This window comes from Chenopodium quinoa, unplaced genomic scaffold, assembly GCF_001683475.1.
Source record: "Chenopodium quinoa cultivar QQ74 unplaced genomic scaffold, ASM168347v1, whole genome shotgun sequence".
NCBI classification, from domain to species: Eukaryota; Viridiplantae; Streptophyta; class Magnoliopsida; order Caryophyllales; family Amaranthaceae; genus Chenopodium; species Chenopodium quinoa.
This window is the reverse complement of record NW_018742881.1, coordinates 329,785-346,289: the sequence shown is the minus strand read 5'-3', so window position 1 is coordinate 346,289 and position 16,505 is coordinate 329,785. Positions and strand designations below refer to the sequence as shown.

Genomic DNA, 16,505 nt, shown 5'->3' with positions numbered 1-16,505 from the left:
ACTTTACAAGCCTATGATTGTATCAATATTGTGGATGAAAAAAAATCTATTTTCTAGAATTATCTTCTTAATTCAATCTTATATGCTAGAATAATCTAGCATGTTCAAATCAACATTTACTTCATGGCTCCACCGTCATTGCACAAGTATAAATAAATATATGTGCTTTCAATTGGTGCATGCAAGACACAAATACAAATACCCATCAAGCCACTCTCAATACAAGCCTTCCTACTACAACTACTGCTAATCCAATTATTATAGTGAGAGTTAGGCCCTGTTCATTTCACCTTTAAAAAAAAAAATAGTATTAAATAAAAATAATTTCAGTCAAGTAAAAATAATTAAATCCTTCATTTTTCCACTAATTCTACGTTCATCATTTACAATTCTTAAATATCTATCTTACCACCCAATTACTGCAAAAATTCTTTCCATAATCCAATTACCATCAATATCCACTAAGAATTGAAAATTGCAAAAAACAATGTCTATTAACTATTACCAATTTACCATCCAAATCCATGCCAAAAACTCTCCCAGATATTCAATTACCAAAAGAAAAGAAAAAAAAAAAAAACCCACAAACTGAGTAGAAGTTGTAACACCTTCTACACTGCTGGTGATATTGGCAGATTTAAAGTCGTTAGGGAAATCCAACAATTACTCACCAATCTGAGTAGAAGTGGTAACGCCTTCTACACAGATGGTGATATTGGCAGATTTAACGCCGTTAGGGAAGTCCAAACCCCCCAAACCATAATTTGGTGGAAATTAATGGTTTCCAAGAATTTGAAACCCCAGTTTTAGTATTTTTCTTCTTATTTTCCCCCTTTTCAACCATGCCACCTTCTTATCTTCCCCGTTTCTCCTCTTCCCCTTTTAAAGGCGTTACCCTCTCAAACCCAGAAAAAATGTTGTGCAACGTAGTCTGTTGGGATTGTGGCCCAAATTTTACAAGCCCATGATTGTATCAATATTTTGAGCAAATGTCCATGAATGGAAAAATCTACAATAATCAGAGGAAGAGGGAGGATAACATACCATATGTTATTATACAGAGGCTTAATGAGCATGAATATGATGCCAAAACCTATGGTACTGTTTACTCTGCTCCTTAAAACCTTAACTAAATTTTGATATGTAGAAAGTGTATGATTTGCTTGGTTGGTTGGGATAGATTTGTCCTACGAAAATGAATAATCAAATGCATTGAACCATATTGTCAATTTTGATATTCCATAGTTATTATTAATGTAAAGTTTTTTATTTCGAATAAATGGTTGAGAACTTTAAAATGATTATATTGCAATGATAGTTGATTTCTTATTTAAAAAAAAATTATTGTATGCTTTTTAAAATTACTTAGAGAAAATACGAGTTTGATTGTGACTAGTTTGACTATGAACCAAAGCATTTATTTTGTGTGGTTTTAAAGGAGTACTTCTATAACTACTTACTCGTACTACTAATGCAATAATGCAATGGCACATGTTTTTATTTTTCTTGTAGGACTATGAATAAGTTACAAAATGAATATTGTGCATGTCAATAAACTTTGGTTATAAATTAAAATTGACTATATGAGTAAAGTCGATGATTGTGTAGATTAACTTCTTCCGGAAAAGCATGATTAAATGAAGTATATAACTAAGTCATGATGACAAGTTTGTAAGCTATAAATTCATTGTCAACAACGTGAGACTTTTTAAATATGCAATTAATTAAAGTAATTATATGTCTAATAAAATGAGATGTTTTGAACATACAATTAATTGAAGCAATTATTTGTCTAATAAAATTAGACGTTTTGAACATCAATTAATTGAAATAATTATATGTCAAATAATTTGTAGAAAATATCTTTTGTGTGTATCTTTTAAATAAGTAGACATGAATGATCTCTAAACTATGTTATATTACTCGTATTGTAATATAGGGGTGTACATAAACAAGATCGAACCTGAAACGACCGAAATCGAACCTGATTCGGACTTGTAGATTTAGGTCCAGTCCCGTTCCTTGAAATTCAAGGATTCCGGGTCCGGTCCGAATCAGGTCGCAACATAGGCATATGATCGTTTGGAAGAGGTTGAAGGAATTATTGTGAGATGAACAATAACTAAGTGATGTCTATTATTGGCAAAACACGGAGTTAATTAAAATGATAATTAGCCCAATTTAGACATGAGTCAACCAAATAAGGTTATGTTAAAAGGAGCCCCTTTTTTTTTTTTTTTTTTTTTTTTTTTTTTTTTTTTTTGGAGAAAGATGGTAAATCAATTGCACAATATTTTGCTAATTGCTATAGAGCAGCCTTTTGACATTGATAGTCAAGTTATCAATCCAAGTAAAAGAAGATGTCCCAGTTTTTCATGATGAGAAACAAAATTTGTTTCTCACATGGTATTTTTGTTAATAAATCAACAACTTTATTCAATTGTGAAACCCACAATAATGAAAAAGCTGTTGATTTATTCACAAAAATGCCCCCATGAAAAACAAATCTTGTTTCTCACCATGAGAAACAGGGAAGGGAATTTCCCCAAGTAAAATACACATTTTTGACATTAATAGTCAAGTTGGACCGAATTATTGGATACAAAATTTGACTAAAGAAAGTCAAAACTCTTTACAAAAATGTTGATCAACTAAATTAAGTGAGACTAAGTCACAAGATTGGCAACAGCCATTCCTAAATGATACGAATACTTATTATCCAATTACAACGATTTCTAATAAGAGGTAAAAAAGAACTTTTTTAGAACCTAAAACAAAGTTTGTAGCAAATTTGCCATCTATAAAGTATAAACTAATTTTTATTTTATTTATATTAATAATCAAGTTTTATGTATAATTTATTTATTTATTTTTTATTTTTTTTAATTTCTTGGCTTTTAGCATGAACTTTTAAAAATAAAATCACCTCTAAAAAGTACTGTTTGCAATCATTTTCACAGTTGATGTGGATCATTATCCCCAAATTTCCATTCATCAGTCAAACCAATTCCTAATTGCGAGAGATGTTACAAGACTTGCAACAAAAGAACAATGACGTCCCCTTAATTATAATTATTTTCTTATGTAAAGCAATGACTATTAATACATCATTATAAACTTTAAAATCAGCACAACAAATTAAAAGTGACATGACTTCCCCTAATTTAAATTGAATTGGATAAATATATTAATGCATATGCTGATGAAAGAACTATACTCCCACAAGCAAAAGCAACTGATTTTAGTTTAAGACAAGAGTAGGTCCAATGATATGGGAGGATAATTACAAGGCTTGTATAAAACTCACATTTTTTTTAAATTTTTTTTTAAAAAAAATTGTTTGAAAATTTCGATCTTATCAATATCATGCTAATTTAAACTAAGATAAAATATAATTTGAGGTAAGGATCTTTGTGTGTACAATAGATTACCATGCACATGCCTAAAATCATCCTATAGTTTGCTCCAATTCATCCCCAACAATACCAAAATTATGTTGATGGAAGACAGGAATGTAATAATTGGAATTTGATTTTATTTTTATTATTTTAATATAGAAAAATATTATTCGTATTTAGGGCCTGTTCTCATTGACTGAAATGAGCTGAATTATTGAACTGAACTTATTAGAGCTGAGCTGAGCTGAATTTATTAGAGCTGAACTGAAAATAATCGTATGAGAACAGACCCTTATACACAATGTTTAGAAATTAAGGGTGTATATGTGTCGCTTCATAAGAAATCCACAAACGTATATATGTAGTAGTTAAAATGTTGGATATGAGAAAATAATAATCTTGATTCTCAAGAGATCATACCTAGTTATGGTGTCTTGCACAAAATACAGGGTGTTATATGTGTGCCTTGAATGCTCCATGTTGATATATGCTTTAGTATTATGGTGTTTGGGGCTTTAATCAAAGAAGCATGGAAAGGGCTGACTTAAAATGAGCATATCTCAAGATCTAGAAGTGATATTGAGATGATTCAAGTTGGAGGTGATAGCTCTTCTCAAAATCTTTCCAACGACTGGTCATAAGCTTGATTTGGTTAAGAATCGAGGGAGTTATGGCTGTTTAAAGAAGTGCTGTCCGCGCAGGGGGAGTTCGACCGAACCATTTAATAGGTTCGGTCGAACCTTTAGGCAGAACTGATGCTCTTTTCATTTCTAGAGTAGGTTCGGTCGAACCTATGGTGGTGTGACCGAGCCACACTAAGTTCGAACGAACTCTGGGTAGGTTCGGTCGAACCTTCGAGCCCCTGTTCCAGCGCTGCGATTTCTTCTTATTTTGCTCGGGATGTAATCTTAACCGTTGATTCATCTTGCACTATATATACTCTTGTTTTTCATTGTAGAGAGTATGAGAGAGAAACACAAGTGAGACTTAGATCTTAAATTAGCTCACCAAGAACACCATCTTTCTCCATTGTAATTCTTCCTCCATTGAAGAGTAATACAAGCTCCAATCTCCCCAAAAGTGGATGTAGCTCATTTTGAGTGAACCACTATAAATCTTGTGTGTTTTATTTTGTTCATTTTTAATTGCTTTCTCATTTAGCTTTGCATTGTTCCTCAATCAAATTCAAAGTCCCAAAAAGGGTCCTATTTCATAACACAGGGCAATATATTCTTACGAACATTAAAACGTCTAGCTGGTAAACTAAAGTATTACATTTAACAAAAGAATAAATCATTGTAAGAAAACTAAGAACCCTAGCTATGAGGCTATGAGGGTGCGGGGTTTTTCATCTTTTATTTAAGAAAACCACCAATCACCCATCTTATATACCAAGTAAATAAATTTGTTAAAATTGGTACGGAGTAAATAAAATCTATACATGATCAAATTGCAATCAACAAACTTGAATATTTGTGGTTTAAGCTTGTTGATCAACTTCACAATTAGAGGGAGCCACCTTACTCCCCTGTCCCATACTTAACAACCTCCTCAACGATCTCAACCTCGTCATCACCGGAGTTTTCGCCTCCTCCACTCGTGGTGGCGACGACAAGCAATCCTCACAAAACTCGCGACTTGGTATATCAATCACCATCTCATCCAATCTTGGCCTATTGACACCAGAAGAAGATGCTGATGAAGAGGCATCAGCAGCAGCATTTGCACCTTGTCCAAACGCGCTAACTCGAGTTTCATCACCCCAAAACAGAACATTTGTAGGAAAATTAGGTGCATCTGCTGCCCTTGGAGTAGCATCATCAGAATCCGAATTAGAATCCGACCAATACAAACCATCATCATCTTGCAACTCAAGATCATTATTAGCATCATCATTCGACGAATTACTAGTTGTAGAGATAACAGAATCCCTACAAAGTGGACATGTTGAATGAGATTGAAACCACATATCAATACACTCAACATGAAACCCATGATTACATTTAGGCAAAAGCCTAGCTTTCTCTCCTTCTGACACTTCACTTAAACAAACAGCACATTCTAATCCATCCTTAAAATCCTTGGGGTTGTACACCAGAATAGGCAACGACCGTAGCGCGGCAGGGTCTAAACCTCGGCGATGCGCAGGGACGGCTGCAGCACGGCGCTGACCGGCTAATTGGCGGCGCCATGACACCACGTCAGGGTCTTCATTATTATGTGCCCAAAAACATTTGACATACATGTTGAGCCTTTTGGTTTTGATGGACAAATTGACAAACTCGACTAATGAATGTTTTGAGTCTTTGGTGAATAAAGGATTCAAGCAAAGTTCGTTCCGGAGTAGGAACTTGGATGCGGAGTAGCATTCTCTAAAAAGCCTCGTGCAAATCTCACGTTCTAGTTTTAATTGTGAGCACTCAATATTATAAAGTCGGAAAGGAACTCAATGACTTATGTTAAAAAGACTACTGGAATAAAAGTTAGTTTTAAAAGATAATTTCTTAAAGAAAAGATAATTTGTAAAAGTTTTAATAAAGATAATTATCGAAGATAATTATCTAGTTGTTTTAATAAATAATAAATTTATCTTTTCAAATAAAATCTTTTTAAACAAACTTTTGATAATCTTTTTAAACAAATATTTGATAAGGATAGCAAGCGGTTTTTCTGTGTGAAAATCTTTATACGGCTAATGATTATCAAGTTGTTTAAGATAGTGGACTAATTAGATAAGGCTAGGAAACCTCTTCATGATTACCATCTGTCAAGATAACTCCACAAGTTGTTAGTGGGTTGTTGGCATGTGGACGTGATTATAGTGGAGGTTAATGACTAAGCCTTCTCTATAAATACTCATGCAAACTATCTCAGAAAGATATAACTCTTAAGCATAAAAATTCCAGTAGCTATCTAATAACATAAAGAGAGTTATTATCCTTCTTATATTCTTGAGTGCAATAGGTATTTGTAATCACAGTTTGTATTCAAGTACTTAGGGGTTGGGATTGTGAGTTTGTAAAGTGAGGTCAAGGAAGCTTCGTTGCTGAAGTCTTCTGTGAGAGTTGGGAACAAGTTCCTAATTTGTGGAACTTGTTAACGGGTTTGAATCTTCACTTGTAAAGAGTTTGATTACTTAGTGGAAATTTAGAAAAGCCTATATCTTCTCTCGTCACTATTTCATTTAGTTAAATTCCGCAAAAAGTTTTTAGATTTCACCTCAAATACAATTCACCCCCCCTCTTGTATTAGCCAGTTAGACTTTCAGTTGGTATCAGAGCGGGAACTCAGAGCACGCAGGCAACCCTGTTGAGTAAGTTCCTGGGAAAATGGCTTACACAGAGGAAAAGGAATTCGGGAGTACATCCATTCAAAGGCCTCCATACTTCAACGGCAAATATTATCCTTATTGGAAGGATAAGATGGAAATCTTCATCCAAGCAGAGAATTATCAGGTATGGCGGATTATACAAGTAGGAGATTACGAAATTACGAAAACGAATGCTAACAATGAGGTAATCCCTAAACCTATGGATGAATATGAAAAAACTGATTTCGAAAAATTAGAAATGAATGCTACTGCCAAAAAGTTTCTAATTTGGGGACTTGGACCCAATGAACATACTCGTGTCAAAGGGTGCAAATCCGCAAAGGAAATTTGGGATCTTCTGGAAGTTACACATGAAGGAACGTCAGATGTTAAACGTTCCAAAATAGATATTCTTTTATCTCAGTATGAGCGCTTTGAAATGGGAAACAAAGAATCCATTAAAGACATGTTTACTCGATTTAAAAGTATTACTAACGAACTAACGTGTCTTGGTAAGATAATTCCTATAGATGAGCAGGTCAGAAAAGTCTTAAGAAGTCTTCCAGACAATGACAGATGGAGAGCAAAGGTTGCAGCGGTGCAGGAATCAAAAGACTTCACCAAGTTCAATCTGGAACAGCTTGCGGGTTCCCTCATTACTCACGAGATCCAGTCGAACAATCGGACTCAGGAGACTGTCAAAAGTCAAGGGCTAGCATTAAGAGCTAATGAAGAATCCGAAGAGAAGTCTGACATCGATGAAGAAGAAGCTGCAATGTTGGTGAGAAGGCTGAAAAAATTCTACCGTAACAACAAGTTTTTAGACAAGAAGAAAGGATACAGTAAAAGAAATCAGGAACCCAAAGCCAAGTCTTCTTGTCACAAATGTGGAAGCACCAACCACTTCATCAAAGAGTGTCCATTATGGAAATCTGAGAAAGGCAAGGGAAAAGAAGCTGATCAAAGCAGAAATTCCAAGCCTAACTTTTCTAAAACAAATTTCAGGAAAGCAATGATTTCCACGTGGGGAGAATCAAGTTCCGAAGAAGAGGAACAGGAACACACAGACGATGAAGTAGCCAATCTCTGTCTAATGGCAAAGCATGATGATGAGGTAGTCATTCAACCTAGTTATTTGAAATCTCTCTCAAAGGATAAATTAATCTCTTTATTGTTAGAAACCTTAGATGAATATAAAGAATTATGTGCAAAACTAAGGCAAGCCGAAAAGGCAACTGGAATTTGTAGAGATCATGTTAAGTATCTGAATAGCTTAAGAAATGATGTTCAAGGCAGATTCTTTGAATTGTTAGATAAAAATATTATGCTAAAAGAATCCCTTGAAAGAGTCAAGAGTGAGAATATCATGCTGAATATTGAATTGACTCAATATAAAATGTTGTGTACTAACATTGATTCTTGCAGGTCTACTGAAGTTCCTTTAATCATGTTTAATAATGAACTAGAGCATGTTAAGAAAGAGATAAAGGAAACCAATGATAAAAATGAGAAACTAGAAAAGGACCTAGAAATTGCAAGAAAAAGTAAAAATACAGCAAGCACGGGTGTTCCCAAGTGGGTAAAGGAAGCTCAGACAAAAAGAACAGAAGGTCTAGGCTATGTTCATAAGAAGAAGTCCACTGGAAAGAAAAAGAAATATGTGAACTTACCTAGTGAGACCGTTTGTTCTTTTTGTGGTAAAAAGGAACATCGCAGTGAAGAATGTACTAAGAAAGCAAATCTGTACAATAAGAATGTGAACTATGTTTGGCAGAAGAAATCTGATTTAAATGTGTCAACACAGGAACCCATGAATGAAAGGGTTCCTGCTACTAACCCTTAATTTCTTTTGCAGGTCGCAGTGAGGGGGAACAACCAGTGGTACCTCGATAGCGGTTGTTCTAAGCACATGACAGGAGATGAATCCAGATTTCTCTCACTGACGGCCTATACAGGGGGAACAGTGACCTTTGGAGACAATAAGAAAGGCAACATTGTTGCTGTTGGCAAAGTAGGAAGGTCAAGTTCCCATGCAATTGACAATGTATTTTTTCGAGGTTTGAAGCATAATCTACTCAGTATATCTCAGCTTTGTGATAAAGGAAACTCTGTAAGCTTTTCATCTGAAAAATGCAAAATCATCAACAATAACACTGGAAAAATCGTTTTGGAAGAAACTCGTAAAGGGAACACGTATACCGTGGATCTTAACAAAGTTCCAAAATACAATCTATCCTGTTTAAGTGTTATTGAGGATGATCCACTTCTATGGCATAGACGTTTTGGACATGTTAGTCTTTCATTGCTTGACAAATTAAGGTCAAAGGACTTGGTAATCGGATTACCTTCTATCAAATTCCTAAATGACAAAATTTGTGAAGCTTGCATCAAAGGAAAGCATGTTCGATCATCATTTAAATCAAAGAAAATGGTAAGCACCACAAAACCATTGGAACTCATTCATATGGATTTGTGTGGCCCCGTTAGAATTCAAAGTAGAAGTGGAAAAATATATGTCTTAGTTCTTGTGGATGATTATTCTAGATTTACATGGGTCATATTCTTACATAGTAAAGATGAAACTTTTGATATGTTTATGACTTTCTTGAAAAAGGGCTTAATTAGGCTAGATTTTATTTCTACTGAATGTCAAATTGCTGATATATTAACTAAGCCTTTAAGCAGAGACAAGTTTGAAAAGATGCGTGTGGAATTGGGGATGCTACGGCTAAAGTGATTTTTGTTTGGAACCCCTAAGGTAAAATCGGATGTAACTAACAATGCTATGCTCAATCTTGTGTGCATAACACAGCTGAAATTACCCAGGGAAAAGATTTGTGAAGTATTGAAAAGTCACTTATACATACTTTTAATATGTTAAAAATATTGAGCCATGTTGTTTCAAGTTCCCTTTTCATCATTCTTTATTCTCTGTATTATGATCACGTAAATTATCATCATAATTTACAATCCATTTGCACTTACCATTTTTTTTATATTGTTAATTTGTTTTCCTTCCTATTATTATCTTTTTTGCCTTCCTTATTTTTTTTATCTTTTATTCTTATCTTTTATTCATATTTTTATCTTTTTTTTTCCTCCTTATTTTCCTTTGTTCAGTTCTGCTTTTATTTGTTACGTAAGATAAGAAGCATGTATATCAACTCCTTAACTTACGATTTTATTTTATCAACATTGAATTAGATGAGTGCAATTATTTCACCAAATTAAATCCTACTACCTCTAAAACTACTCCACTACCTCACCTTTTAAACCGTCATTTTTCTTTCTCACTCCTCCCAATTAAACTCTTCTTCTTCTTTTCACTCCACCTTCACCTATCAAATCAATTAAACTCCCCATAAACTCCCATAACCAGCCTCACTCTCTCTCCTTCCTATTCACACTATTCATCTTCTCCTTCCCTTCATTTTACCTTCAACACCATGAAAACCAACCGAAACACCACCCCAAAAACCCGATCACCACCATCCAAACCCTCCTCAAACACGGGGTCTCCACAACCGGTGCCAATTGCGATGGTGCATCCATCTGCTCAGCCAAAGAGGAAGGCTAAGGTTGTGAAGGGCGGCGACAGGAAACGGCGCGCAACCACCAAATTCCCATCATGGAATTACACTCTCGGATATCACATCAACTATGATTGGTGTGTGGCGAGTAAGTTCACTGAATTTACTTCTTTAATTGATTATCAAAAATGGACTCACTTGTTCCAGAATTGTTCTCATTACCCTGTTTATCCTAAACTTATTTATGAGTTCAAAAATACCTTTCAATGTGATAATGGTGTGTGCTCGGCCGTAGTTAATGATATTCCAATTTCGTTTGATGCCAATTATCTTGGAAATCTATTTCAAGTTCCTGTTAAAGGCTATTGTTCTTATTTAAAGCACAAACAATCTGTAAATATTGGCCATAATGATGAATGCAAAATCCTTCAATTTATTGGAGGAAATCCGAAAGTGAAAACTACTCACCATCATGCCCTAACACCCCTTCATAAGCTACTGTTTACCTTCACCTGGAAGGGTATAGTACCCCGTTTACAAAAACGGAGTACCGTATCACTCTTGGATGCCTCCCTCATATTCTGTCTTGCATGCAAAATACAGATTAATTTCCCTGCTCTAATGATTGAACACTTGAATTTTTATGCTCAAAAGACCACAATTCCATATGGCTCTTTCCTTACTGTGTTGGTCAAATCTTTTGGTATTGATGTTGAATGTGAATCCCCAACATATCTCAAACCCGATAATATCCTCTCTGAACAATCATTACTTAGACTGAGTCTTAGGCTTACAAATGGCAAAGTATGTTTTGTGCCTCGGAAAGGAGGGGAGAAAAAGAAAGGGAAAGGGAAAGAAGCTGAGGAAGAATGTGACGCAAGTGATGAGGAGGGCAGTGACCAGGGTAGTGAGGTTGCTAGTAAGGGTGCTACCACCTCCAGTGATTCTGAGGGAGATAAGGAAGAAGAAAAAAGTTCTAACGGAGAGAAAAACAAAGAAAAAATACTTGAGGGAGATGTGCAAGGAGAAAAACAGGAAGATTCTGAGGGGGAACATAAGGAAGTTTCTGAGGGGGAAGCTCGAAAATCTGACTCACATGAGGGGCAGGGAACTGATCAAAGTGAGGGGGAACATACCACAGACTCTGAGAGCACAGCTGGACCACCTGTCATTCCTGTGTTTACAGGGGGCCTTAGAAGAAGTAAGAGGAATGTGGTCAAGCCTGCCCTTTCTACTACACACCCTGTGACTGTAGAAACCATCAGCTCCTCAGACAAATCTGATCCCACCTTCAAACCTACCCAAGTCCCCTTTGCCATTGAACCCTCTTCTATTCCTGTCTCATCTACTAGGCAGCCTCCTCATTCACCTTCTCCTCCTCCATTTCAGCCTACTGGCTTTGCTGCTTTCTCTGGAACTCGTGTGTCTGTTTATGATTTTCAACAGGTTCAAGCAGATATGGAGAAGTTGACTACTCTGGTGAGCAAGAAACTGGAGGAAATGGCCTCGGAACTGCTTTCTCTTAAAGGCCAGGTGCAGGCTCTGGCAGATTCTCAAGCAACCGGATTTGCAGGCGTAGAGGCAAAGCTTGCACAGGCTGAAGGCAAGTTTAGTGAAGGCAACAAAGAGATCTTGGAAACTATCAACAGAGTAGCCTTTGAGGAAGTCGAGGAAGACTCTATTGATCCCACAAATCCAACCCTTGATCCTACCAATGCAGCCTTTTAAATCCTTGATTGCACTTATTCTAATTTCATATGTTGAACAATTTTATTTTGGTCTTGTTTAATCTCTCTGAACTGTGGTTTGTACGCCTTTATCCTTTGCTACATTCTCTATGTTCCTCTTCTATTTCCTAAATCGGAACTTGGCTCGTATTTTTCATATGATTGTGTGAGGTTGCTGATGATTTAGTACCTAACTTATTTTTGCCTTGCATTATTTGAGCTCACTATTCCCTACGTAGTCTAGTGGGAGTATAGCAAAATGTTTTTTTTCAATCTTTTGATAATGCCAAAAGGGGGAAAAGACAAACTTCATGGCGGCTAAAGTGTTTACCAAGGAACTCACACATCGAAGGTACAAACTTTTTCTAAGTTCAGTTTTTAAAGTCTTTGTTAATTTTTCTTTTGCTCAGTTTTTTTTTTTTAAAAAAAAAAAAAAAAAAAAAAAAAAAAAAAACTTTTTAATATTTTTCTAAGTTCTTTAATTGTTTTTTTTTTGTTTTCATGCCTTACTTTAAATTTTTGTTGCATGCCTGGATGATTTTATTTACCTAAGTTTGTCAATGTTTGTCATCATCAAAAAGGGGGAATTTGTTGAGCCTTTTGGTTTTGATGGACAAATTGACAAACTCGACTAATGAATGTTTTGAGTCTTTGGTGAATAAAGGATTCAAGCAAAGTTCGTTCCGGAGTAGGAACTTGGATGCGGAGTAGCATTCTCTAAAAAGCCTCGTGCAAATCTCACGTTCTAGTTTTAATTGTGAGCACTCAATATTATAAAGTCGGAAAGGAACTCAATGACTTATGTTAAAAAGACTACTGGAATAAAAGTTAGTTTTAAAAGATAATTTCTTAAAGAAAAGATAATTTGTAAAAGTTTTAATAAAGATAATTATCGAAGATAATTATCTAGTTGTTTTAATAAATAATAAATTTATCTTTTCAAATAAAATCTTTTTAAACAAACTTTTGATAATCTTTTTAAACAAATATTTGATAAGGATAGCAAGCGGTTTTTCTGTGTGAAAATCTTTATACGGCTAATGATTATCAAGTTGTTTAAGATAGTGGACTAATTAGATAAGGCTAGGAAACCTCTTCATGATTACCATCTGTCAAGATAACTCCACAAGTTGTTAGTGGGTTGTTGGCATGTGGACGTGATTATAGTGGAGGTTAATGACTAAGCCTTCTCTATAAATACTCATGCAAACTATCTCAGAAAGATATAACTCTTAAGCATAAAAATTCCAGTAGCTATCTAATAACATAAAGAGAGTTATTATCCTTCTTATATTCTTGAGTGCAATAGGTATTTGTAATCACAGTTTGTATTCAAGTACTTAGGGGTTGGGATTGTGAGTTTGTAAAGTGAGGTCAAGGAAGCTTCGTTGCTGAAGTCTTCTGTGAGAGTTGGGAACAAGTTCCTAATTTGTGGAACTTGTTAACGGGTTTGAATCTTCACTTGTAAAGAGTTTGATTACTTAGTGGAAATTTAGAAAAGCCTATATCTTCTCTCGTCACTATTTCATTTAGTTAAATTCCGCAAAAAGTTTTTAGATTTCACCTCAAATACAATTCACCCCCCCTCTTGTATTAGCCAGTTAGACTTTCAATACATATGAAGGAAGAAACAAAGGGCTACTACAAAGAAGAGGACTATTACAGTTGCAATCATAATTTGTGTTGATATTGAAGCTGCTGCATATACAGTTGCATCATTCGTTGAAGATGGTGACATTCCATCCATACCCACCATTTTTGACACTTTTTAGCTTGTAATAATTGATCAATTCTACTAAAATACACAAAATTAACGTAAAATAAGATTAACCCAAATGAGATTTTGAAGAGAAGAATAAAACCCAGAAAGGAATTTTTGAATTTTATAAAATCAAAAGCACAACCCAGATTGAAAAAATTGTGAGAATTCCAGCAAAACCCATATAAAAAATTGTTTGAACTCAAATTAAGTACAAAAAAGTAATAATAAGGGGGGTTTATATGTGTTGAAATTTGCGAAAGTTTGGAGAGCAAGAAAAACAGAGGAAATTTCCCAGCAATAATTTTCCAAATTTTTTCCAAGAGAAAGGAAAGTGAGAAGCAATTTAAATCAGGCTTATGAAATTGGGAATTTATATCATGTACTACGTATGATGTATAATATAGCTATGATTTTGTAAAAGGGTCAAATTAACTGAATATTGGTGGACAAAGTGGAAACTACTATACATATGGCCAAATAGGCCAACTTTGAAAATAAAAATTGAATTAGTCTTGTATTTTGACTAGAAACATAGAGGAGAAATTAATTGACATTTTGATGAATATGGAATGGTAAATTTAGAAGAACAAAATTAGAAGGTTCAATAAATTGAAAAGTCAACTAGAATAATCAAATTTAAATAAACAAATTGAGAATGACTTAAGCAAGTACTATAGTAATATACGGAGCTTCTTTAATCTTTAGCCATCATTGATCATCGATGGGTACATAGGCCGCCAATTTGATTAGTTGCGTTTTGTATTTTTTTTGGTACGTTTCTATATTATCTTTCATACTTTTTAGTGTTTATTATTATTAAATATCCTAGGTTAACCTGATTACTTGAATTAATTACTCCGTATGGAGTATTTGCTAGGGCCTATTTTGTAGTTTTACTAGTTTAAATGATGCAATTTTTATTTAATTGCACACTTGCAATAGTGGCTTTTCGAGTGTGCATGTGTGTGCCATTGTACCAACTTGGGAGCTACATACCCTCATTTCTTAATTAGACAATATATTATCATTAACCGTTCTTTAAACAATATACAAAGTAGTAAATTTTGACCTAATAATAATGAAGCTCAAGGTACAATAAGAACATATTTTTCGCAAAATTGACATGATGGACTTAAACTGTGACCAAAATTGGATGATTAGAGGTCCAAATCTAACATGTACCGCCGATATTGAATGATTAGAAACTGACCTGACCTAACTTATACTCAAATTTATACAACATTTACCTGAATTAATCTTAGACAACTTGCAACTTTCCTTACCTAGATATGTATAATCTATTGATGAATAGATCCGATTTAAACAAACTATTTGTCACCTCTAGTCCTAGTGTTTTTTTTTTTTTTTTTTTTTTTTTTTTTTTTTTTTTTTTTTTTGCAAGTTCTATTTCTTTTTTTTTTAAAAAAAAGTGTTAACCTAGGAACACTACATACCTCTATCTGATGAGCTCGATTTGTTTTCATTAATATTGATAATTATTGGAGATCCAACAATTAATAATTCCAAATTGATTTTAAGTATAAAGCACTCACATATGGACTACTTGGTTTATATATACGGAGTGTAATATGATGGTAGCACGATGTGTTAGACTGTCAACCTTCACACCTTTATGAACCATAAAGATGAAAAGAGCATACAAGTATTATTTCTTATATTATGGAGATTGGAGAAATTTGGTTCAAATTTACAATTTCTTGTTAAGCATGACTTTTTTTATGCACATGCATGCCAAACATAGATAAGTCAAAGAAACTTGCATATTCTAGAATGGAAAAAGATTTTTGTAAATAAAATAAATTAAAAAAAAAAGAAAGAAAAAAAGAAATTGAACTATTTGGTAGGGGAAGACTTGGGGTGTTGATCTTGACCAGAACGGCTAAGGTGTGAGTCAACAGTTTCCTCAACTTCTTTCCTCTTCTCCTCTTTATCCTTTTTACCTTTCTTGATCTCCTTCTCCACTTCCACCTACAACGAAAATTAGGGATTAATAGTTGCATATACTACTCTATCGGTCAGTATTTTCTTATTCAAATACCATAGATTTTCTAGTATGTTACTACTTATACAATAATAAAGGACCGGTAATACGAAGTATATATGAACAATACACCTTCTGTTGCTAAACAAATCATCTGTCCCGCTTTTTGTATATAAAAAGATGAATCAGAAAAGGAGAAAGTAACAAATTAATAAGGAGGTAATAACATACATTATCAATGTCATCTGTAGCAGGTAGATGAGTGCCATGGACCCCGGACCGATTGCTAGCTCTTCCCACCATCAATCTATGTTGTTGTTGTTGAGTCCTATTTTTCACAAAATCATAGTTAATCATAGTATTATTAGCAGGTCTTTTCTCTCTTAACATAAGAGCCAACATCATTGGTGACACAACCTTCATTTTTCTTTGTTCTAAGTTTTCAAAAACTAGTAAAATAACTTTGTATAATTTTTGAGAATTGCTAGAGAGTTCAACTTAAACTAGAGTGGAGCATGCACCTAGGCATAGTGAAAGAAGGTATAGAAAATGCTTGCTGTAAGACATGCATATAACCATAACTATACGTGTCTTCTTTTCTTGACTATGATGTGGCTGTTTTTCCGGGCTCTCTCTTTATTCCCTCCATGTTATAATACGTGTTATGATTTGATTAAAGGTGCACTAGAAATTTGGATTTTAATCAATAAGTTTAAGGAGGTTTCATTTCAAAATTGTATGACAATAGGAGGATTATGTAGCACCTTAGCCTTAGA

At 34.3% G+C, this 16,505-nt stretch overlaps 3 protein-coding genes across 3 annotated transcripts; 1 reads left to right on the top strand and 2 right to left on the bottom strand.

Moving 5' to 3' along the window:
* Window positions 1–4,064: 4,064 nt before the first annotated feature.
* LOC110726696 (RING-H2 finger protein ATL3-like) lies at window positions 4,065–14,489 on the bottom strand. The gene is made up of 2 exons (XM_021906168.1): window positions 13,584–14,489; window positions 4,065–5,643 (listed from the first exon to the last, which is right to left on the bottom strand). The coding sequence occupies exons 1-2, from the start codon at window positions 13,719–13,721 to the stop codon at window positions 4,879–4,881; spliced, it is 903 nt and encodes a 300-aa protein (XP_021761860.1). The 5' UTR covers window positions 13,722–14,489; the 3' UTR covers window positions 4,065–4,878.
* Window positions 9,247–12,029, top strand: LOC110726695. The gene is made up of 2 exons (XM_021906167.1): window positions 9,247–9,399; window positions 10,758–12,029. The coding sequence occupies exon 2, from the start codon at window positions 10,860–10,862 to the stop codon at window positions 11,964–11,966; it is 1,107 nt and encodes a 368-aa protein (XP_021761859.1). The 5' UTR covers window positions 9,247–9,399; window positions 10,758–10,859; the 3' UTR covers window positions 11,967–12,029.
* Window positions 14,490–14,703: 214 nt separating the features above from the next.
* Window positions 14,704–16,252, bottom strand: LOC110726608. Its single transcript, XM_021906083.1, has 2 exons — window positions 15,961–16,252; window positions 14,704–15,716 (listed from the first exon to the last, which is right to left on the bottom strand). Exons 1-2 carry the CDS (start codon window positions 16,150–16,152, stop codon window positions 15,582–15,584), a joined length of 327 nt encoding a protein of 108 aa, XP_021761775.1. The 5' UTR covers window positions 16,153–16,252; the 3' UTR covers window positions 14,704–15,581.
* Between the last annotated feature and the right edge of the window lie 253 nt (window positions 16,253–16,505).